This window comes from Camelus ferus, chromosome 29 (genome assembly GCF_009834535.1).
Source record: "Camelus ferus isolate YT-003-E chromosome 29, BCGSAC_Cfer_1.0, whole genome shotgun sequence".
NCBI classification, from domain to species: Eukaryota; Metazoa; Chordata; class Mammalia; order Artiodactyla; family Camelidae; genus Camelus; species Camelus ferus.
In genome coordinates this window covers 2,663,243-2,688,240 of record NC_045724.1, presented here as the reverse complement: position 1 = coordinate 2,688,240, position 24,998 = coordinate 2,663,243, and the positions used below count along the sequence as shown (strand labels likewise).

The following is a 24,998-nucleotide window of genomic DNA, read 5'->3' as shown; positions in this document are numbered from 1 at the left end:
TAAGTAAGTTTGTGTATCAACATGGACTTTAGTTTGGTAGAAGGAATAAAAGACAAAGCTAGTTTAGTACAAGTACCCTTGTATAGACTGGATTAGAAGAAGAGAAAAACATAAAGGAAAAACAAGGAGAGAGAAAACAAAAGGAAAGAGAGCCAAAAAAAGTACAACTTGAAGAGGAATAACACTTAAATCCATTGGTAACAGCTGTCCAATACGGCTGGTATGGGCTAGACCAAGTTGAATAGAGCTGTGAACACAGACACAGATGAGGACTTGAACTGAATTCTTCATTCATTCAACAATTACTAGTTTAGTGTTTACTGCAGTCCTGTCATTGTTTAATACAGAGGTCAGCAAACTAGGACAAACTGCCTGCTTTCGTAGGGCCCATGATCTAAGAAGAGGTTTTACATTTTCGAAGGTTGAAAAAAATTAAAGGAAATGTAATACAGACGGTATGGGCTTCAAAGCCAAACATATTTGCTATTTGGTCATTACAGAAAAAGTTTCTCAACTCTTGGTTTAAGAGATTGGGGATACAATGTTATGTTTTAAAAAAAACAAGGGAGAGATGATCTTGCCCTCAGGAGCTGACATTCTAGTGAGAAGGATACAGATGAGCAACAAGTAAGTGAAACATACAGTTTGCCAGATGGTATGCAGAAAATTAAACAGAGTAAGGGAAACAGAGTGCTAGAAATGAGGTGTTGACTGTCTCCTCATCCACAGAGCAAGATGGGGATGATGGTCTTGGGATGAGAGATGATCTGATCATCTAGACTTTGAGGTGATAAAGGCCATAAGGAGATCAAGGCAAAGCTGAGACAGTCATCCTGATTGTGATTGTTGTGATAAAGGTAGGAACATGGTGGTGTCATCCAAAGCCCAGGGTTCTGGAATTCTTAATTCTCCTGCCAATAGTGAGATTAAAGACCAGAGAAGGGGGTAGTCTTGTTGGAAATAGCCAGCGCTTCTGGCTCCCTCTGAATAAGCAATGATGTTTGGAATAAGGGAGCTACCTGTTTATAACGTGTTTGGGGAGGTTTATCTGAAGGTAATGCGGGGAGTAAACTGGAGGAAGGAAGCACCACAGCTGGGCCCTTGGAGTGGCAAAGTTCTAAGATTAGACATTTCCTGATACTGACAGTAGGTCAGAAGAGACCGCTGACAAGTTAAATTCTAAAAGTTTAGTAACTATGTGACAAGAGACAAAGTTGTCCCTGTTGTTACCATCGTAAGAAATACCCTTTTGAGTCCAATCAGAATGCAACTATCTTGCTTTTATTAAAACGTTTGTTTAGCACCTACTATGCACCGAACACTGTCTCTGGGAACTGGAAATACAGTGGTGTGTGAGAGAATATAAACAAGATCCAGATTGCATGAAATTTACATCAGAATGCAGTCAATTTCAAATGTTACAAGTGCTGCGTGCGAGGTGGAGGGTGTCAGTGGTGTGGACAGGGAGGACACCCTGGGGAGGTCCCTTTCATGCTGGCAGTTGGAAGATGAAAAGCAGCGAGCCCTTCCAGAGTGAGGGAGGGAGGGGAGGCACACTGAATAAAAGTGCGAAGGCCCCGAGGCAATAAAGAATCGTGGGAACACTGATTTGTGACTGCGCCAGTTTCTCCTCGGGCAGTTTCATCAGAGGGCACGATTGATGCTGTGATGAGACGGGGTCCCCTGGGACAGCCCTCTAGCTGTAGGCTACCTAGGGCTTATTCTTTCATTTGCTGTTGTCGTTGTTGTTGTTGTTGCTACTGCACATGCGACCAAAGAAGAGTGTAGGGGAGGGTAATTTCCCTCCAAACATCATGCCGCTAGGATTTAGAACCTTTAGGCATCCTTCCTTTGTCCACGGTGGGACAGGACATGTCACTCATTATAAAGAGCAGGGGGGCAGTAATATTGATAATAATAATAATGACAGTGATCACACCAGCAGGAGCAATGGCTGATGTTTACTGAGGGCTTGTAGGTGCCAACCCCTTCACACTTGGTCATTAATTTACTCCTCAAACTGATCCTGAGGTGGGGACTAATAGTAACCTCATTCTCCAGATGGAGAGACTGAGGCAAAGAGAATTGAGCAACTGTCCAGTTCGAGCAGCTAGTAAGTGCTCAAAATTGGCAGTGTGACCGCAGGACTATTGTGTTCCTTTAACCTCTCTTTTCCCAAGTTACGATCTGTTAAGATAAATTCTAAGTATATACTTCCATTTCACATGGGTAGTTCGGACCTCACTTAAAGTATCCCAAGTGTCCTTAAGCCTTATGTTTGCATTACCTTCATCACTACTGCAGACACCTGTAGCCTGATCCTGAGAATAACTGCTTTTTTTGTTTGTTTGTTTGTTTCATCCTCTTTCTTCTCCCTCAGCTTCAGTCCTTGTCTAAGCTTATTCTCAGTCCTGGAGGTGCTTGGGTAATCCATTCAATCATGTTCATTCTACAGCCCAGTTCTCCTCAGATCAGCTCATTCTCCCCCTCACCATGATATCAATCCTCCAGCTCAACCAGTGTCTTTTCCCTGTGCCCCCAACACAGACTTCAGATTCATTGTTTTGAATGATAGTGAGTTCTGAAGACGGAGTACCAGTCACTTGACTTAAGTTCACTTTACCAGGTAGTCTCACCTTTGCATGCCAGGCATTAATCCTTGTGCAATTAAAATCTGTCACTCAGATGATAAGACTTAGTCAAAACATAAACTGACTGACTCAAGTTTAAGAAATTACATATGAAAATAAGATGTGAAATAGATTTCATTGCATAAAAACCACAAGCAATTCCACATACTCTTTAAAAAGCCCCCAAACCCTTAATTAATAGAAAAATGACTTTTAATTAATTAATTAATTAACTAATTAGTTTATTTATTTTCTGGTGCTTTTAGGCCAAATCTAAAAATACTAAGAGATCACAATGCTCCTAAATTTGACTTATAAATCAGAATACCATAAGAGGAAACATAAATTTGAGAATTAAAAAATTATCTTTGATTTTATTTCATTTATATTGGTAGTGAACATATGTAGTTCATTTTACAAAATGAATTAGCTACCTAACCTCACTCACCAGGTTTTACTTATTCATTTCTATGTGTTCAACAAGGTCTTGGGAAAAAATGACCAAAATACAATGGAGCAAGACATGGGGAACATTCCTTACCTTTAAAGAAGACAAAATTCCCATCACTGTTTTCATAAACTGCATCGATACTAGGAGGCAAGCCCCGCCAGAAGTAAGTGATCTGCATGGGGTACCCATCCATCACCCTGTTGTTTCTCACTCGCCAAAACCACTGGTCCTGCAAAGCAAACAGAAGCATCTCTCAGCAAACGTGAGGCCTCCCACAAATCTCCCTGTGCGAAGGTTTAAGGCTTTCAAAGCTAAGCCAGCACCTTTACTGCTGTCCTACATCAAAACAGTCCAGTCTGTATTCTACATCTGTGAGTCTGTTTCTGTTTTATATATAAGTTCATTTGTCTTTTTTTTTTTTTAAAGATTCCATATATGAGTGATGTCATATGGTATTTTTCTTTCTCTTTCTGGCTTATTTCACTTAGAATGCTAATCCCCAGGTCCACCCATGTTGCTGCAAATGGCATTATTTTGTCATTTTTTATGGCTGAGTAGTATTACAGAAACAGAATCACAGACATAGAATACAGATCTGTGGTTGCCGGGGGAGGGGGTGGGAAGGGGTAAACTGGGAGTTCGAGATTTGCAGATACTGACTGGTGTATATAAAATAGATAAACAAGTTTATGCTGTATAGTACAGGGAAATATACTCAATATCTTGTAGTAGCTCACAGTGAAAAAATATGAAAATGAATATATGTATATTCATGTATGACTGAAGAATTGTGCTGTACACCAGAAATTGACACAACATAGTAAACTGACTATAACTCCATAAAAAAAAAGTCAAAGAAACTTACCCACAATGATCATGAAGGCTCTTGTAGTAAACTACCCGAAGTCTAATCCATACATTGTGGTTAAAAAGGTAACGTAACAATGCTTAATCTTAGCACTTTACGTTATCTCCAGGGCTTTGTAGATGGAAGAACAGAGATCGCACAGATAATTCCATGCCAGATTTGTGAATTAAGTGAGCTTTCCATTTGCCAGGAGCAGCATACGGACACATAAGCACCTTTGTATTTATAGACATATGCAAGCTCTCCTTATGTAAAATGTTGGAATGAATTAGCGACGCCATGCCTCCTGGTATGCCCATGTTACACCCACGATCTTGTGTAATTATCACCAGAATCCTCTTTCACCTTCAAATGTGTCCTGGTTTAGACCATAAATTATACGGTCACTTTATGTGAACAAAGTCATCCTGAAGGAAAATCAACGCAGTGGATTCCAATCTGGGTCAATTGCTCTCCTTCCTATTCGCTCCCACAATAGCCTCTACTTCACTCGATCATAGCACAGGCTATTTTATATTTGATATGTTTTCTCTTATCTCTAGTGAATAATGTATATGATTTGCATCATAACAGGTGTTTATAAACATTGTTGAGTTAATAATTAGCCTAACACAATAGTTTTCACCATCAGTTCTCACTAAGGGGCAACACATCTTCCCCCAAAGGTGTATCTGTTGATGTCAAATCATTTTCTATTAAAAATTTTACAATAATTTAGAGACTATCCAAAGTGCTTTAATATTAGAGAAACTAGGTATGTTTAAAAGTTAGTTTCCAATAAATGTACTATTTTACTTCATTTCAAATTTCAGTATTTACAAGCATTGCTTCACTTGTAAGTTATATATCTGTACTATTTAGATAAGTGTATATCACAAAAATACTTCCATTTCAACTCTTCTCTGCTCTCCTCCCTGAGCTGAGATATTAATAAGTCATTTATTATACAGCTTTCCCAGGGTTTTGACTAAGAACAGGTTAGCCCGAACTGATTCCCTAGGGTTTGTCAGTTATCCACATTTTAATTCACACACACATACATAATCTACTAAGGACTCTTGGACTGCAGGCAATATGATAAAAATGAGCCTTTTCCCCAACTAAATTAATTTAAAATATTAAAATTTTTTGAGTAACCTCTGAATAATTGTACTTTATTCTCCTTATAATCAACTGTCTTCTCTATCAACTTTGCTGTTTATAAATAAAGGGAATAGCTTAATTAATGACTTGGAGTTCACATTCTATTCTTATTCTGTCCCTTAAAAACTGTGTCACCTTGGTTGAGATACTACTCGCTGAGTTATTACCAATACCTGACATATAGTATGATTACTGATTACTGATTAATTCAAAGAACTTTCTGAGGACCTGGCATTTAGTAGCATTAAAATTGTTGGTTGTTACTGCTTAAAATTATATTGAAAGTTGTTATCATATTTTTCTGGTTTATAATCCTGTTTACAGTTTGCCTTGTTCCTTATCTCATTCAAATTTTAGTCATATTTTGGTTCTCTTTCCCTCTAACATCTCCTTATATTATTAACTTGATGTTGATAATCTTCATAGTAGCAGGTAGCCTGAATTAATAAATGTTTTGAGCCACATGCATGAGATACAATAAGCTGATTTTAAAATATAAAGTTATTTCATGAAAAGATTGAGCTAAGAAAATATGTATGAAAATCCAGGATTTGCTGGGAATAGTATGTGATCAGGTGATATTCTGTTGATTTCAAAGAAAAACAGCATTTTGGTCTATCTGTAACAAGGGTTTTTGCCTGGGTATTAAAATCAGGCCAATCGCCACATAAAATGTTCTTAAATTATCATAATATATATCCTAAACTAATAAATATAAATGGCGAAAAAAACTACTGGATTCCGACAAAGAAAGCTGACCGTGATTATTTATGGAACAATGAAACAGAACGTTCTCTAAGCCAAAGAACAGGAAGGAATTGAATGGAAAACCCTGGATTATATTCCATTTTTTCTCAGAGAAGCACTCCACATTGCTAGCATCTCACTGAGACAGGGCCAATGGGTTTTTGGGCCAAACAGGCTGCATTCTGGAGATAGGAACCCAACCTCAACATGCCACTAAGGAAGGAAGAAATGAAGTTCTTCCTCAAGATAAGCAGTCAATTGGCAAAAGTTCTCAAGGCAATGGGGAAGCACAGGCGAATCCATGACTGTTTCTCGTGGACAGGAGCCCTGGCAGAGAGTCGTATAAATTGTGGATGTTCAGATTTTGACTCCATTCAATTTATCCACAACTTCTCTGTTGAGCAGGATGCAATGGTACAAATAATTCAGCAAGTGTTGTTACAGAGGATGTAAATGCAGACTACAGTCATCACAGATTGCCAATTCAGAAAAAGTGCCTGTGACTCATTTGCAGAGAGAAGATATTTTAAATGATATTGAAGTCTTGGTACCAATTTTCCTTCCAAAAGAAACCTTCTCTGACCAAGCTATCTAAGATTGAAGCCCCTCACTCCATCCATACCTGCTTTCACTATCCCCCCAACCCCTGCTTTTTCTTCACTGATGCATTTATCACTGTCTTACATGTTTTCCTTATTTATTGTTCATTCTCTCTGCTGGAATATAATCCCAATGACGGCAAACAGGTCTGTCTCTTGTTTACTTATGGCTCCCTATTTCCAGAAAAATGCCTTGCACATAGTACAAGCTCAATAAACATTTCTTGAAAGAAAATAAAAGTTAAGAAGGAAAGGGCAAAGTAAAGGTAAGTGATTCTTTTTAGAAGCCAAAAGGTATGTGGGAGTCACAAGAACACAAAAGCCTACTTGAAAAGACAAATGATTAGTACACATTTCGTCTTCTAGAGGGATGTAATGTATAAAGGACTTTGAACCATGGATTGGGAAAAAAAAAACATTTTCACCTTTCCAAACAATGTAGGTTTTGTTTTGGCCTTTGATGTAAAGGGGAAGAATGAGGAGTCACCTCTACAGAGCCCTAAATTTATTGTTTGTATCTTGTCTCTGGCTTCTGGCTACAGTCCTTATAGAAAGGGTGGGAGGGGAGAGGATACACTAAAAATAATCACAGCTAGCACACTGGCCAAGTCACCTTAGGAAAACACACCATGCTTAAAAATTAAAAATAGATTCCTACCCAAACACCAATATTTCACTTCAGATACAAATATTTTGGGGTTTAAAAAACAGATAATTTCTTTCCATGCAGTATGGGACCCAGACAGACCATTTTTTTTCATGAAAACAACAAGTTCACAAAGCATCACACGGTACGCAGCATGGCACAGTCACATACAAGAGAAATTCAGTTTGCTTTTCTTCTAGTGTCTTTAAAATTCTGGCTTATAATCTGCGTGTTGTTTGCTGAAAACTGTACAGAAAAACTATACTATCTCCTGCCATCTGTGAAGATGATGATGTTTTTGATCTATTTTCAGGCCTTCAAAAAAAAAATTAGTAGAACTGACCTCCTTGTACTTCTCTTCTAACATATAAGATTTGTTTATCGAACCAACAACTTGATGTAAATCTGTGAACGTCTCACGTGTCTCAGCGTGAACACCTCCAGAAGGCATCCTCTGTGGTCCCAGCCCTCTCCGGCTTCCTCTAGTCCTCCCCACTTCTCAAATGGCATCACACATCTCTTGATTTCTTGCCATCACCACTGTCACCATCCTACTCCAGCTGCCGCTGAATTTCACTGAGATGGCTGTGATGCCAACTCAAAGCCATGGTTTGCCTCCTACTGCATCTGAAGAAATTCACACTCAGCCCAGCCTCCAGCCCCTGCCCAGCTCCCGGGCAGGCTCCCCTGTGCTCACGGTGCTCCAGTTACATGGGCTTCCTTCCAGTTTCTTGATAGAGACAAGCTCTCTCCTTCCTCAAGACTTCTCTGACGCAGTTTGCTCCATTTGGAATGTTTTTTCTCTTCCTCTTATTTTTCCCTGTTGACTATAATACTAATTTTTAAAACTGGCAAATTAATAATTATTCATACACAATAGAATAACAGAAATATTTGCATTTTATTTTGTTTATATACGAGGTGCTGCTCTACTAATTGTGGTTAAGCCCTACTAGACAGAGAGATCTGAGCAAGTAAAAGTTGCATATGTGTCAGCACTGTTTTCTTTCTGGGTCTTTATATCCTTTTTTTCCTGTTTCCTTTTTCATCTACTCTTGTTCAGAAACCATTTCACAATGGTTGCAAAGAAGAAAAGAGCAGTTAGTCAAAAATGATTCATCAATACACTGCCTTCAGGGAAGGGAGCCTCAAACTGGATGATTGTAACACACAGGACTGTGACATTTCGGTTTTTTCCCCCTCCTTTGGGATCTGAAGATCATGACTATTGGCAGAGTGACCTAAATTTCAATACCCATATTGAGTGTTGAAAAAATTTAGAAGATTTCACTCCTCGCATTGAACTGGATTCCAAAAACATGAACTCTTTAAGAATGTGCATTCATTCCAGAGAGAAGCAGAGGCAAACAGCTAATTTCAAAAGGCAGTGCCTCCATAAACTGGGAACAACCGTCTAGTTAACTATAATGGGCTGGGAAACAGCTGTGCCATTAGCACACTTATTAAGAATTACCATCCCTTTATTTCTGACCTGAAGAAAGACGTCTCATCTACAATAATAATAAAAAAAAAAAAAAAACTATGTTCCTGGTGAATAAAATAGAAGGCTATTTTTTTACTCATGGTACAGAGATAGGGCAGTGTATTCAATTGAGTTTTTAACCACCTGATCTAAATTTGTCTCAGTGTTTTTCTATCAACTCATCATGTTTCATTTTCTTCACAGCACCTATTGTTCTCTGAAATGGTCTTGTTTCTCTGCTCACCTGTCTCTCATTGTAGCCTGCACCTCATCTAATTCAAACTCTGTACTCCTCAGTGCTGGAACAATGCCCGGCACTATGTGTTAAAAAAGTGTACAAAGATAGAGAAAACTGGAGTGAGAGAGAGACACATGAGCAAATCTCTTCCTTGGCCTGGATGTAGGGGGCCTGGCTGGCTTGTGTCCCCACAGAAAGTCTTGCCTAGCTCCTTTTTACTGCCCTTACAGCATCCAATATCCACCAAAGTACTTAGACCACTATATGGAAATCCCCCACTTGCCAGCCTGTTTCTACATGATCCACATGAGCATCCTTATCATTTGCTTTCTCTCTCCCTTCCTTCCTTCCCTCCCTCCACACCTCCCTCCCTCCCTCCCTTCTTTCTACCCTTCCTTCCTTCTTTTTTTAAGACTCAGTTCAGGCTTCAACACCTCCTGAGACATTCACTTAAAAGATGCCTCTATCCCCCAAGGGTTCTTCCTGCCCTGTAGGTGACCCTTCTTTTTCCCGCTGCATCCTGTACTGTGGTACTGACCGATGTGCCACAAGGCGGTCATGATGTAAAGAAGGGGAAAGAGATGCTTCACGACATGACACAAGAAGAACCAAGGGCTGAGCTAGAGCTGTGGAGTATTAATTCCTTGACTTCCTCTTCAGTTAGTCATGTTCTTTCCCCCAGACCTCACCATGCTACATGGAGGAAACTTGTTGAGCTGAAAGAATGTGGAAAGTAGAGCAATCAGCCCTAGGAATAATACACTAGTAAGTCAGAAAGAGAAAGAAAAATACTATATGATATCACTTATATGTGGAATCTTAAAAAAAAGGGGGGGGGAGGGGAACACTAATGAACTTATGAACTCAACTCCAAAACAGAAACAGACTCACGGACATAGAAAACAATCTTATGATTACCAGGGAAAGGGGGTGGGAAGGGATAAATTTGGGGTTTGAGATTTGCAAATGTTAACCACTATTTATAAGAATAGATTAAAAAAACAAGTTTCTTCTGTATAGCACAGGGAACTATATTCAATATCTTGCATAACTTTTAATGAAAAAGAATATGAAAACGAATACATGTACATATATATGTGACTGGGACATTGTGCTGCACACCAGAAGTTGACACATTGTAACTGACTATACTTCAAAAAATATATATATATACTGAACAAATATAAAATCATCAACAGACTCCATGCAAAAGTTCTGAGCAGGTGCAAAAGCCTAACGGGGGAGGGAGGAAGGCAGGCAGGATGCCCAGGAGGCAAAGTGCTAGAGGGAAACTTTTTTTTTCTTTCAAAGGGACACAAAGTTACTTGTCAACAAATTAGGTGTAAAAGCCCTTTGCTGAATCAGAGGTTTGCTCCTACTAGATAAGGTTAGATTGAGTGGAGAATTCCCAAGAAACTGCAAAGCAAAAAACCCTGAAAGATTCCTAAGTGACTTTGTTTCAGAGTTCAGAGCAGTTGTTGCCATAACAGGAGAGACTAGTCCCCATTAGCATCACCTAATTGCTTTATGCTAATATGCTCTTGAAAACATCCCTGCTGCCTCCACTGCTTTGCTGTGGTTTATTTACTTAAACAGGGAGTTCAAAAGGTAACTGTCCTTCCTTAAACTCAAAGAAAGTCCTCAACAAACAGCTTGATGTGCAAGAAAATAGTGATCAAGTTCTAAAGCAGTCCTAGGGAAGTCAGAATATCACACTCACTAGCAAATGGAAAGCATTTGGGCTACTGGTTCATTTCTGTCAATATTTGCTTACTGTTGAAGAAAAAAAAAATAAAAAAGAGAAGCTTTTCCAAAATAAATACAAGTAAATACGTTTCCTAATCACTCAACCAAATAATGGAGCTAGACAACTATTGATGTGGTTTAGTAAGTTTTGAAAATTATTCTAAGCAATAAGGAATCTAGTGACAGAAGATTAAATAAAAACTAATGTATGTAAGTGTTGGTTTGTGAAAGTATAGGAGCTTAACATAGTAATATTTTTGTATAAAAGAGATGGTGTATCTCCACTTGGCTGGAAGATTCATGAATTAAGAGGAATTTCAGCAGCCTCTGAAGGTAAGGAAGGCCTGTGTTGAACTGGCTTTCATAGGTAAACCTTAAGGGCACTATAGAAAAGGAAATTAACACATCATACCAAAGGAAGGTACAAAAAATTTACACTCCATCAGGATGAGGGTAATGGTGGGCAAGAGAAGACATCTTTTTTGGAGAAAGGGGAAGTAAGATTTGGTGACTAGGAGGAGCTTCAGTGGTATGTGGCAGGGATGGGTGCTCTAGGAGGGCGAGGTGCTAACACAAGGAAAGTGACAATCCTCGAAGCAACTGCACACAAATGCCATACAAAATAGAAAGATAGCATTTTGATGAGACATCCAACGCCAGGTCAATAAAATAGGATATATAAGGAAACAAGTATAGAGATGAAGGACTAAAATCAGGAGGAAATTAAATAAAAATAAATGTAGAATTGGAAGGGTCTGGCGTTAAGCTGTACAGCGTTGTGACCCAGCTGTCGGGCAGATGTTAGAAAAGAAAGCACCGGGGATTTTGGGAGACGAGCACGTTAGCGCAGTGACTGGAGAGAAGAAGGCATTTGTCTCAGGTAAAGCAGTAAATTCTAAGTAATGAAACACACACATCCCAGAGTGAGGATGCCAAGTGAGCAAAACAGTATCGCAAATAATATAAAGAGTAACCGAAATTTGTCTCCTAGTAGTAAAAAAGAAAAGTGAGTTCATGTAAAGCACTTAAATAAGAGGGAAAATTACTCCTTGCTCAACCACACGTATTTCAAACATGTGATTTATGCTGTCTGTATTTACAACTTACATGTTTGTGGGTATAGTTGAAAACTCAGGAATAGTTGAGAATATGTTACCCTGCCTGCGTTTCTTTTTTTCTTTTAATTTTATTTTATTGAGTTATAGTCAGTTTACAATGTTGTGTCAAATTCCAGTGTAGAACACAATTTTTCAGTTTTACATAAACAAACTTATATTCATTGTCGCATACTTTTTCACTGTGAGCTACTACAAGATCTTGCATGTATTTCCCTGTGCTATACAGTATAATCTTGTTTATCTATTCTACATATGCCTGTCAGTATCTACAGATTTCGAACTCCCAGTCTGTCCTTTCCCACCCCCCTCTCCCCGGCAACCACAAGTTTGTATTCTATGTCTATGAGTCTGTTTCTGTTTTGTATTTTCTTCATTTGTCTTTTTCTTTTCTTTCTTTCTTTTTTCTTTTTTTTTTAGATTCCACATATGAGAGATCTCACATGGTATTTTTCTTTCTCTCTCTGGCTTACTTCACTTAGAATGACATTCTCCAGGGACATTCATGTTGCTGCAAATGGTGTTATGTTGTCTTTTTTATGGCTGACTAGTATTCCATTGTATAAATACACCACATCTTCTTTATCCAGTCATCTGTCGATGGACATTTAGGCTGTTTCCATGTCTTGGCTCTTGTAAATAGTGCTGCTATGAACATTGGGGTGCAGGTGTCATCCTGAAGTAGGGTTCCTTCTGGATATAAGCCCAGGAGTGGGATTCCTGGGTCATATGGTAAGTCTATTCCTAGCCTTTTGAGGAATCTCCAGACTGTTTTCCGCAGTGGCTGCACCAAACTGCATTCCCACCAGCAGTGAAGGAGGACTCCCTTTTCTCCACAGTCTCTCCAGCATTTGTCATTTGTACCCTGCCTGCATTTCTTCATGAGGATTCAAATTCACATAGAAGTGAAGAAAGAAAACCAGTTCACTTAGTTGAACAATTTAATTTTTTCTCTGTCTTCTGCTACTATCTGAAGATAGAAATAAATCTTCATTTATTTATTTATTTATTTTTTTTTTGCAAGATTTCAGTTCTTTTCAATCTTCTTTGATTTCTATGGTGTGGTTAAAAAAAGAGTTTGCAAATGTAATTCATTTAATAGACATTATGAATACAGATGAATCTCACTTGATACCATAATCCATTCCTAAAAAGCTGGTTATTGATTATTGTGTGATGCAAATACTACTTTAACTGAATGAAAATGAATTAACATTTAAAGGGATAATGTTAAAGAAAATAATCATTTTACTTACTGGTGCCTTTAAGCTTTTGTGTGAGAGTTAACAACAATCCTCCTGAAACTATTCCAAAAAATTGCAGAGGAGAAAACACTTCCAAACTCATTCTATGAGGCCACCATCACTCTGGTACCAAAACCAGACAGATATCACAACCAAAGAAAATTACAGGCCAGTATCTCTGATGCAAAAATCTTCAACAAAATACTAGCACACCAGGTCCGACAAAACATTGAGAAGATCATATACCATGATCAAGTGGGATTTATCCCAGGGATGCAAAATATTTCAAGATCTGCAAATCAGTCAATGTGATATCACATTAAAAATCTGAAGAACAAAATCACGATCACCTCAATAGATACAGGAGAAGCTTTTGATAAAATTCAACATGCATTTATGACAAAAACTCTCCAGAAAGCCGGCATAGAGGGGTCATACTTCAAAATAATGAAGGCCATATGGGACAAAACCACAGCTAACATCATACTCAATGGTGAAAAGCTGAAGAAAGCATGTCCTCTAAGATCAGGAACAAAACAAGGATGGTCACTCTTGCCACTTTTATTCAACACAGTTTTGGAAGTCTTAGCCATAGCAATCAGAGAAGAAAAACAAATAAAAGGAGTGCAAATCAGAAAGGAAGAAGTACAACTGTCAATGTTTGCAGATGATATGATACTAAACATAGAAAACCTTAGAGATGCCACCACAAAAAAACAGAGCTCATCAATGAATTTGGTAAAGTTGCAGGATACAAAATTAATGTACAGAAATCTGCTGCATTTCTATACATTAACAATGAAGTAGCAGAAAGAGAAATTAAGGAAATTTCCTTAATTTCCTGGACAGCTACATGTAAAAGAATGAAATTAGAGCATTCCCCAACACCATATACAAGAATACAGTCAAAATGGATTCATGATCCAAATGTAGAACTGGATACTATAAAACCCCTAAGGAAAACTTCAGCAGAACACTCTTTGACATAAATAGCAGCAAATTTCCCTGGATCCATCTCCTAAAACAAGGAAACAAAAGCAAAAAAATGAACAAATGGGATCTAATTGAACTTAATAGCCTTTGCACAGCAAAGTAAACCATGAACAAAAGGAAAGGACAATCTAATGAATAGGAGAAAATATTTTCGAATGATATGACCAATATGGGATTAATATCCAACATATACAAACAGCTCATACAGCACAACATCAAAAATAAATAAATAAATAAATAAAACCTGATTAAAGAATGAGCAGAAGACCTGAACAGACTTTGTTTTTTTTCCCAAAGGAGAAATATAGATGGCCAAGAGCCACATGAAAAGATGCTCAAAATCACTAATCACCAGGGAAACATAAATCAAACCCACAATGAGATATCACCTCACGCTGGTCAGAATGGCCATAATCAAAAACAACAAAATTAAAAATGTTGGTGAGGATGCGGATAAAGGGGAACCCTTGTACACTGTTGGTGGGAATGTAAACTGGTGTAGCCACTATGTTAAACAGCATGGAGGTTTCTCAAAATACTAAAAATAGAACTACAATATGACTCAGCATTTCCACTCCTGGCCATATATCTGAAAAAAAAAAAAAAAAACAAAAACAGTAACACTAATTTGAAAAGATATATGCACCCCAATGTTCATAGCAGCATTATTTATAATTACCAAGATATGAAAGCAACCTAGAGGTCCACCAGCAGACAAATGGATAAAGAAAATATCACAGTGGAATACTACTCAGCCATAAAAAGAATGCAATTTTGCTATTTGCAGCAACATAGATGCTTGGATGGCATTATGCAAAGTGAAATAAGTTGGACAGGGAAAGGCAAATATGGTATCATATCAGTTATATGTGGAATAAAAATAACACAACAAACTAGTGAATATAACAAAAAAGAAGCAGACTCACAGATATAGAGAACACAGATACAGAGATATGGTGATTACCAATAGGGGAGGAGGGGTAGTGTAGGGGTGAGGGAATGGGATACAAAAGCTATTGGGTGTAAGATGAGCACAAGGATGTAATACACAACATGGAGACCATGGTCAATATTTTGTAATTACTGTAAATGTAAAGTAACCTTTAAAATTGTGTTAAAAAAAGATGACCTTGGATACTATTGAAATAATTTTTGTGGTTTGACTATGTCTCATGTGATCCAGTTTATATAAAACATTGCTGCCAAATATTTTTTTCAAGTGTATATATTTTATTTCATCTTCCAACTTAGACTTATGAAAGATATCAATATTTTCTGGAAAATCTTATTAATTGGAAAGGTTTTTCTTCCTCTTTCCTGTTAACCTTTCAAACTTCAGTTTTTAGAAAAATCTACAGTAACTTCATTTGGGGGCTCAGTGAACATAATATACGTTCATAGCTGATTTCAACAGGGCATTTTTTTAAGGTTAACAGCAAGCAGTTATCATAATTAAACAAAATAGCCATTTGTATGATAAAAAAATCAGATTTTTTTCTACTATTAATGACCAATAAAAATATAGATAAACTTTACTTTGCAACATTTCTATGCTATGATTCACTCTTGTTAAACTATTTCTTTTCTTTTCTTTTTTAGGAGGAGAGAGACACCACCAATAGTACCTATGTTTTCCCCAGAAGATCATTATAGATGTTTTCTTCCTTACTCAGATTCTGTCACTACTGTTTCTCACTGGTTAGAAATAGTGAAATTTATGAGTGTGAACACAAAACACATCAAGGGAATAGAGGCTAATTCTCTTTGATGTAATAGCTTTGTGCATAGCGTTCTGGTTCATGTCTTCCTTGTGTTGGGTGTGGCACCATTACCTTCAAAACCACTGAGAGGAGAGAACTATATTTCAGCCTGTGCCCACAGAAAAACAACCGAGAAGGTGGAGGAGCAGCAACATGACTAATTTGTTATACACACACTGTGTTTAAGATACTCTTTTAACCTGTGTATTCCAAATGAAGATATAAAAATTCCATTTTGCTTCTCATTCATGCTCCAAAGATGTGGGTTCAGAATTAAAAAAAAAAATGAATTTATATGGTCCGAGACACAGATAAATTATTTACAATTAATTCTCTAGATCTGCTCTGTCCAAATGATAGCCATCAGCCCTATGAGACTATTGATATTAAGTTAATTAAACATAACTTTAGAAACCAGCTCCTCAGTTGCACTGGCCACATTTCAAGTGGCTGCCATGCTGGACCGCTCATGTACATAGAGCATTTGCATCAACATCAACTGCATTGCAAGTACTGCTTTAGTCCTTGATGGCTGTTGTGATTTTTTCCCCACATCCTGATTTGTTTCAAGACTGCCATATTGCCAATAAAATAAAGTCCTAAATGCAGTAGTGGCTCAAGACGATGGGAGGATGTTGACTGAGATAGTCCTGCAGCGCTAGTGTATCTCGAGCCAGACTTCAGCAGAAACACATAACTACTGATCAGAATGTGGAGTGTTTCCCCAATTACGCTGGTGATGTCAGTGGAAATGCTACTTGTGGTGGTACAGGCAGACGCACCATGGCTATAACTTTCAGAATTTTGTTGTTGTTGTTGTTGTTGTTGTTTAGAATCTTAGCAAAAACTTAACATTATTTAGCTGTAGCCCTAACTGGAAAGTTCTTCCCTTGTATCTTTGCCTTGTTGGTTCCTTTTGTCCTTTCAACCTCATCTAAAATGTCACTTCTTCAGAAAGACCCTTCTTGACCATGCAAATCACAGTAGCCCTCTTCCCACCTGTCTCAACCCCTCAACTTCTATCTATTACGATTTCATTTTAAGCATTGTGTGTATTCATGCCTTATACACTTAGGTGTATTCATTTGATTTTTGACTCTTTCTTCCTCTACTCAAAATAAAGCTCGTTGTAAGAGAAGAATTTGGGGGACGTTCACTGCAATATCCCCAGCTCCTAGACAGCTGTCAGGCAAAGGCAGGCTCCTTATAAATATTTATCATATGAATAAATCAATAAATGCATTGGGTAAGAAATGGTGATTAGTATTTCATGGTGGAATTATTCCTTTTTGAAATATAAAAGCATTTCTTCAAAGAAAAATATATTTACTTTTTTTCTCCCAATTTGATCTTTGCCATTAATATTTTCCAAACTTTATGTTGGAAATGTAGTAACTTCTAAGTTAATTGTACACATTATATACTTTTGTGAAAGTTAAATAAGAAGTTAGCCTATAATAGATCAATTGTATGTAGCAGTAACTCACTCAAAAGATGGTGAAGTACCTCTTGGGGAGGCTGAGGATGTATCTAAATCTATTGAAGGATGTCAAAGGTATGTTAAGTCTCAGGTCCTAAATATTCTAACGAAATTCTGTATAAGTGGAAGTTTTGAAAATGGACAATTTAGACTGCACATTGTCTAGAAAAGGGGGTACAAATAGGTAGATTTTGGTCTGGAGGACGTCAGTACTACACAAAGGAGTGTATGTCTTGAAAGCTTAACACATAACCACGCACAATTTCAACCACGTGCTAGCAATAACAGTGACAGTATCAAGCTATCAAAAAATGATGGCCCCAGGAACACCATTGAGATTGTCCAACTGCTTCCCAAGCAGATTTCTGATTAGAATATGGCTTACAATGCAGATTTTTTTTTTTTTTGAGAATACGTAATTCACACTCTCATTGTGATAATGGGTAAGTTGTCTTTTAGCTCATGCATCAGCTAGTCTTTCGTGACTTTAGTTTGTTAATTGAGTCGCTTAGAGCTTGAGACACGGAGGCAGCCTGCCCCATAAACCCAAGGACTAGACACGGAAACAGTGCACCTTTCACCACTGATGACAGCTGGCCTCCTTCCGGGACATTTTCAACATCTCAGAAGTCAAGCAATTCTGATTTACACAAACTTCAGTTTCCTCTGCATCCAGATTTTGGTTGCTCTTTGCATTTCTCACAAATGAAATTTAAAACAAAGAGTTTAAAAAAGTTAAGATAATCATAAAAATAATTGATGATATTTTAAATAATGTCCAAATGGCATTTTGAATAGCAGAGGAGACATCATTTTCGGCTTTACCCGAATAAGCAGATTACAAATAATGAAGTGTTATAAATTCTTTCATGAGTGTCTCAGTTATAGCTGAACACAAAACACAAACTTAAATGGTGATTTTCCCTTTTATTCTCATGTATATACTAGCAATTTCAACGATGCTATAAATGTTTCATGTTGGAAATACAGAATTACGACCTTTAAGGAAACAGTCTCTACATGCTATGTCAGAGTTTGCTCAAAACCCACATTGAATTCTCACTTTAATATGAACTACCATAACATTTTTTTTTTTCATATAAGGTGTGTCTGTCTTGGGCTTAGGTCAAGGTGGAGTGTATTACTGGAAATAACAGAAAGAACTCTTTATTTCACACATAACATACCCGTACATTGTGGGTTTGGGGGGCATCAGAGGTAGTATATTTTTAATGTAGCATAATTATGTTTATTTCTTTGCCACCAGCATGCTTTAGCTGTAAAATAACTATTCTATGGTGGTTTCTTTTATTTGATGCAACAGAATCCTTGCAAGGAACAGATACACGCTAGATACCCACTGATTCGATTGACAAATATAATTACTACCACAATCGTTTATTATTTTTAAAACTATTATTAATTTGTAGACTAATGTATTAAAAAAATCCAAAATGATTGATAGTAATTAGAAGGGTGAAAAAACACTATTAACTAATGATATTGTTAACTTCTCTCCTAATTAATATTATTTTTTAATGCCAAATAAGATGGGCTATGGCATTATTTTCAGAGTTGTTCATCGACAAAAATTGTAAAACATGAGGTTCACTGAAAGAAAAAAAAATACATTTTTCCCTCTTCCTATGTTCTAGCTGTTCTTTAGTTTATGTAGCACAGATCCAGGGTTTAAAAAAGTTACTTTACTTTTGTAATTTATAAAATATCTTACAAAATATTTATGACACTGCAATATACAGCTCCCAAGGAAACAACACAGGTAGACACTGACCAGCAATACATCCCCGACTGAGGTTATGTCTTTGTTTCCCTTAACCAACACTTGAAAAACATTATTTCAAACTGAAATGTCAGCAGTAGGAAAGTTTGTCCATTTTCTTTCCAGGTCTCATGAAAAACTGTTGGTGCCTTGTACTGCAGCGGCAATAAGAGGTTTTATTTGGTGTGTTATGCAAAGCCTCTCTGTGAGCCAACATGAAAAAGGCCCTTAAAGCTTCAGAAACTGCTTGTCAAAAGCTTCAGAAACTGCTTGTCAAAAGGATTTCAGTTTTCCTCCTTTGGCCTTCCTAACCACTTTCAAAAGGCTTATTTCATTCGTGGTATTTTCCATATTATGAATGCATATAACTTGCAACTGTAATTCAGGGTGGGCCGCATGGTTACAAAATTATAACACAGAGTTGATTAGGTACAAAAATAAAAGGCAGAGCTCTGCAGATTTCACAGTACATTAATATTTCACTACCGGCGATGGTTAGTGGTATGGTGGAAAAGAAGGCAACAGTTTGCTGAAAGGCATTGAAAGGAAAAAGCTCTATTAATTTTGCCTTGAAAATTGCCTTAAATTTTTTGTAAGTTTATTGTAATTATTATAATTATAGATAGACTGAAATGTCCAGAGGATTTTTTTGTTTTTAATTTCTTTCCGCCACTAGCAACATAGGACAAAATTGCATGCTAGGGAGTAATGACTAACTAAGAGCCTTGGGTTCTGGCTTTGACTGTTGCCTCTGGCTTTGGTTTCCGGTGTGTCAGGGCAAGTCATTTATGTCTACAGCCTTAGTTCCCCATCCATACCATGGGGAAAGATCACTTGGCACCTCTTTCAGTTTAAGCATCAAGTTGTAGTTAAAATGGGGGGAGATGACAAGTTTCCAATTCTGCTAAAATTTACAAGATAATTCATGGGAACAGCTAACCTATTTACAAACATTTGAAAGATGAACAAACAACAACAAAAATTCTCTTGATGAATTAGTATTGTTTGTAAGGGGATTTTCTGCTGTCTTAAAGTACACTTCAAAACTGAGTATCTCTCTTAAACATGCATCTATTGTTGATTATCTTATGATTCTATGAAAAGTGTGTCCCTGACAGTATCGTCTTGAATAATATTGTCAAGTTAGTAGTTGAGCATTCAATAGACGTCCTGAATCACTGATTATCAAGAATTCATTTAATAGTAATGAATTTTTTTCACTTCCAAAAGCTGAGTACTGTGCTAGGCACTGGAAACAGAGCTGTAAATAAGAGAGAGGTATAAAAAAGCCAACTGCAGCTTGTTAAACTTCAAGTGCACAACTTTTTACTATTTCCAGCTCACAAGAATTTGAAACAATAAATAATGCTGCTCTTGAAATATTGCTGACGTTAAAAAAGAAAAAGCCAAAATTTGTTTATTTACATTGTTGGACAATATTTATTGTAACAGGTCTCTAGTCTCTTATCCAAAATTTGAAAATTCAGTTTAAAAAAAGTTGTCTCTGAGTTTGATACAAACTCATTTAGCATTGAGTCTGATCTGAACTGACATGAGGACTTTTAGAGACATTTTACCATGGCTATTGGGATAATTTATAAGTTTCAATAAACAAATGTTAATGGGTTTGACTGTAGGTTGCTTCTTAGGAATGACAAAAGGATCTTAGGATCCTTTTGGGGTATTATGGAAGAAATGTACCATTCATGGAATTAGTAATAAAAATAACTTAAAAAAAAAAGCCATACTTGGCTGCATTGTATTAAAATGAACTAAACACTCTGGGATCCTTATTTCCAATTCAAATGCCATTGGCAATTTGGAACAAAATTGAGAATTTAATTTTCTGCTTTCTTCTTTCTTCAAAGGATCACTGCCATTTTTGTGTTTTGGTGTTTTAAAAATAAGCAAAACTAGTATGAAAAAACAAGCAATTTAAATTCTTGGTCTTTTGTCTCAGGCCTTAGATATATAATTTACTGTCAGATCACTGTTATACCCAGAGACAGCCCTGGTCCAAAAGATGATTAGAAGCCTTCCCAGCAGGCAACGTGGAGGCTGATAGGATCCCCCAAATTTGCAACCATCATATGAAAGGCACATCATCTTCTAACAAGCACCATCCAAAATGGAGCTTTGTGGGAGGATGGCCAATGTGGCGGAACAGGAAGACCCAGAACTCACCTCTTCCCACAGGCACAGCCAAGTTACAACTATTTACAGAGCAACCACTAATGAGAGCAACCTGAAGATTACCACAAGACTTTCCACACCTAAAGTGATAAAGAAGGAACCACAGCAAGGTGGGTAGGAGGCAGAGAGATGTGGTATAGTCAAGAACCAGATACCCAGGTAGGTGATGACACACAAACAGATTAATCACAATTGCAGAGGTCTCCCCAAGGAGCGAGGAATCCAAGCCCCACACCAGGCTCCCCAGTTCAGGGGTTCGGCAGAAGGAAGATGATCCCCTAGAACGTCTGCCTTTGAAGGCCAGTGAGGCTTTGGAGACAGAGACCACTGGAAGCAGTCATTTTGGGGAGTTCCACCATGAGGATGCTAGTGCTAGCAAGTGCAGTTCTGGAGTCCTTCCATAAGGCTATTAGACCCAGGGGCTTACCTCACCACCAGCTGGTCAGCATCAGTTCTAAACCTTCCAGGGTGTGTAGCCAGCTGCACAAGGACCCAGGCCTACCTATCAGCCAGGTGGAACCAGCTTTAGGAAACCACACGTCCCACAGCCAGCTGCCCCAGAATCCAGCCTCCCCATCAGCAGGCCAACAGTCTTTACATGAAGCAAGGCCTGGCAGACAACTGAGACATGGGGCAATCTTTTATTTTACTTTATTTTTCATTTTTTTTAAAAACTTTATTTCTGCAAAGCCAATCAAGAAATGCTGGAGGGAAAAAGTGTAAAACTTCTTTTTGCGTATTTGGGAACCCGTGAGCCCACAGTAGTCATCCCTGCACAACACAAGGGCTCATGTAGCCCACACAGAAGCCACTCGCAGAGCACGTAGCTGTGGTGAACTGAAAGGTGTGTGCTGCTGGTCCCCACAGGACGTCTCCTACATATGGCCAATTCTTCAAGATGAAGAAACATAACCAAATTACTTAACACATAGAAATAAACACAGAAATTCAGACAAAATGAGGCAACAGAGTAACATATTCCAAATGAAGGAACTAAATGAAATTCAGATAAGCAATCAACAAAATAAAGACGTCAAGGTAGTAATCATTAAGATGCTCAAGAAACTGGGGAGAAGAGTGGATGAACACAGAGAAATTTAGCTGAGTTAGAAAATACAAAGAAGAACAAAATAGAGCTGAAGAATATAATAATTGAAATAAAAAAATAGACTTGAAGGAAACAACAGTAGACAGATGATACAAAAGAATGAACGGCAAGCTAGAAGACAGAGTAGTGGAAGTCACTGCAGCTAAACAGAGAAAAATAAAAATGATTTTAAAAAGTGAAGCTAGGTTGAGAGACCTCTGAGATAACATCAAGCATACTGACATTTGTATTAAACAGGTCCCAGGACAAGAGAGATAAAGGATCAGAGAAATTCACTGTAGAAATAATAGCTGAAAACATCCCTAATCTGGGAAAGGAAACAGACATCCAGGTCCAGGATAGAAAATCCAAAAAAAAAAAAAAAAAAAAAAAAAAGATTAATGCAAGAGACAAGACACACTGTAATTAAAATGCCAAAAAAAAAAAAAAAAGATAAGTAAAGAATAATAGAAACAGCAAGGAAAAGCAACTAGAGTTGAACCTTGAACAACATGGGATTGAACTGCAAGGGTCAAGACAAACATGGATTTTTTTTCAATAGTAAATACTACAGTACTACACAAACCCCAGACAGTAGAATTGGCCAATGCAGACGCATAGATATTGAAGAACTGTGGTTTCAGAAGAACTGTGGATGTGAACAGCCAACTATAAGGTTCACACAGAGTTTTGACTGCACAAAAGGTTGGTAACCATAGCTATGTACAAGAAAACTACCATAAAACTATCAGAAACTGCAGCCAAAAGAAAGAGTGGTATAAAAGTTTCAAAATATTGAAAGGCAGAGACCAACAAACAAGAATACTCTACCAGGTAGGGCTGCAGTTCAGGTTTGAAGGTGAGATCAAGAGTTTTACACACAGGCATAAACCACAGCAATGTGTTTTTTTGAACCAGCTCCTGGAGTAATGGAAATAAAAGCAAAAGTAAACAAATGGGATCTAATTAAACTTAAAAGCTTTTGCACAGCTAAGGATACCATCAACAAAATGAAAAGACAACCTACAGAATGGAAGAAAATATTTGCAAATGAGGTGACTGAGAAGGGACAAATATCCAAAATATACAAACAGCTCGTACATCTTAATATCAAAATAAACAAGCAACCCAATTAAAAAATGTGCAGAAGACCTAAATAGACATCTCTCCAAGGAAGACAGACAGACGGCGAACAAGTACATGAAAAAATGCTCAATATTGCTAATTACCAGAGAAATGCAAATCAAAACTACCATGAGATATCACCTCACACCAGTCAGAATGGCTATCATTAAAAAGTCTACAAATGATAAATGCTGGAGAGGGTGTGGGAAAAAGAGAACCCTCCTTCACTGTTGGTGGGAATGTAAATTAATGCAGCCACTATGGAGGACAGTATGGAGGTTCCTTAAAAAATTAAAAATAGACTTACCATATGATCCAGCAATCCCACTCTTGGGCATATATCCAGAGAAAAAACATAATTCAAAAGATACATGTACCCCAATGTTCATAGCATCACTATTTACAATAGCCAAGACATGGAAACAACCCAAATGGCCATCAACAGTTGAGTGGATAAAGAAGATGTGGTATTTATATACAATGGAATACTACTCAGCCATTAAAAAGAATGAAACCTTGTTCTTTGTGACATGGGTGGACCTCGAGGGTATTATAATAAGTGAAGTATGTCTTACAAAGAAAGAAAATACCATATGATTTTGCTTATATATGGAATCTAAGAAACAAAACAAATGAACATTACATAACAAAATAGAAACAGAGTCATAGATACAGAGAACAAACAGGTGGTTGCCAGAAGGAGGGGTGTGGGAGGGCAAATGAAGTAGGTAAGGAAGATCAAGTGGTACAGACTTCCAGTTGCAAAGTAAATGAATCACGGGAATGAAATGTACAGCATGGGAATATAGTCAATAATTCTGCAATATCTTTGTATAGTGACAGCTTGTAACAGACTTATAGAAGGGATTGTATTGTACTGCACAGAAATATCAAATCACTATGTTATGCATCTGACAGAGTGTTGCACATCAATTATACTTCATTTAAAAAAGGAAAAGGAAGACTGTATGTTTTACTTTTGAGGACTTTGAAAACACTAGCGAGCACAGATCCAGCACACACATGTACATACACATAAACACAGACACACACAAACTTAAGTACAAGCAGAGATAAGAGGCTTCAAGGACATAGTTGGTCACTGAGGATTTGGTGCAGTTATAATACAAATGCCAGAGAATCAGTAAGGCAGAGATGAAAGAGTTTGGCTCAATTAATTAAAAACAGATGCATAAGGGACATTGGGCATCAGGTATTACAAAGTGTCAATGTAGGGTTATCAGCTGCCAACAAATGTACCACCCTGTTGGTGGTTGTTGATAACGAGAAAGGTCATGCATGTGTGGGGGCAGGATACAGCGGAATAATGCTCTGTGCCTTACCCTCAATTTTGCTGTAAGCAAAAAACTTCTCTAAAGAAATAAAGTTTTAATCATTTTGTTTTAATAAAAAGGTAAAAAAATAAGTAATACATACATAAATTGCTGTGTGGGTGTATATAGTTAGTGTTTTAATTTCCTAGCAGGTTCATTTATCACCAGACATATGAGATAAGATCGAAGACACTGAAAATGATCATATTTATTGAATTCAGTAGAGCAATCGTACCTCGACCTCTGAATTTTGAGCACATGTCTCTGCATGAAAATTTCAGTGTGAGGGGAGAAATCACGGAGGCAAAATCTGCCTTCCTAGTGTTGGATCTAGTT

General features: G+C 37.4%; 1 protein-coding gene across 1 annotated transcript in view; it reads right to left on the bottom strand.

The window, feature by feature from the left end:
- The window catches only part of MMP16 (matrix metallopeptidase 16), a 274,901-nt gene that overhangs the window by 29,349 nt on the left and 220,554 nt on the right, over positions 1–24,998 (bottom strand). The window contains exon 7 of the mRNA XM_006193949.2: positions 3,172–3,310. Within this exon, the coding sequence (XP_006194011.1) occupies positions 3,172–3,310 (139 nt within the window). The remainder of the gene's footprint in view (positions 1–3,171; positions 3,311–24,998) is intronic.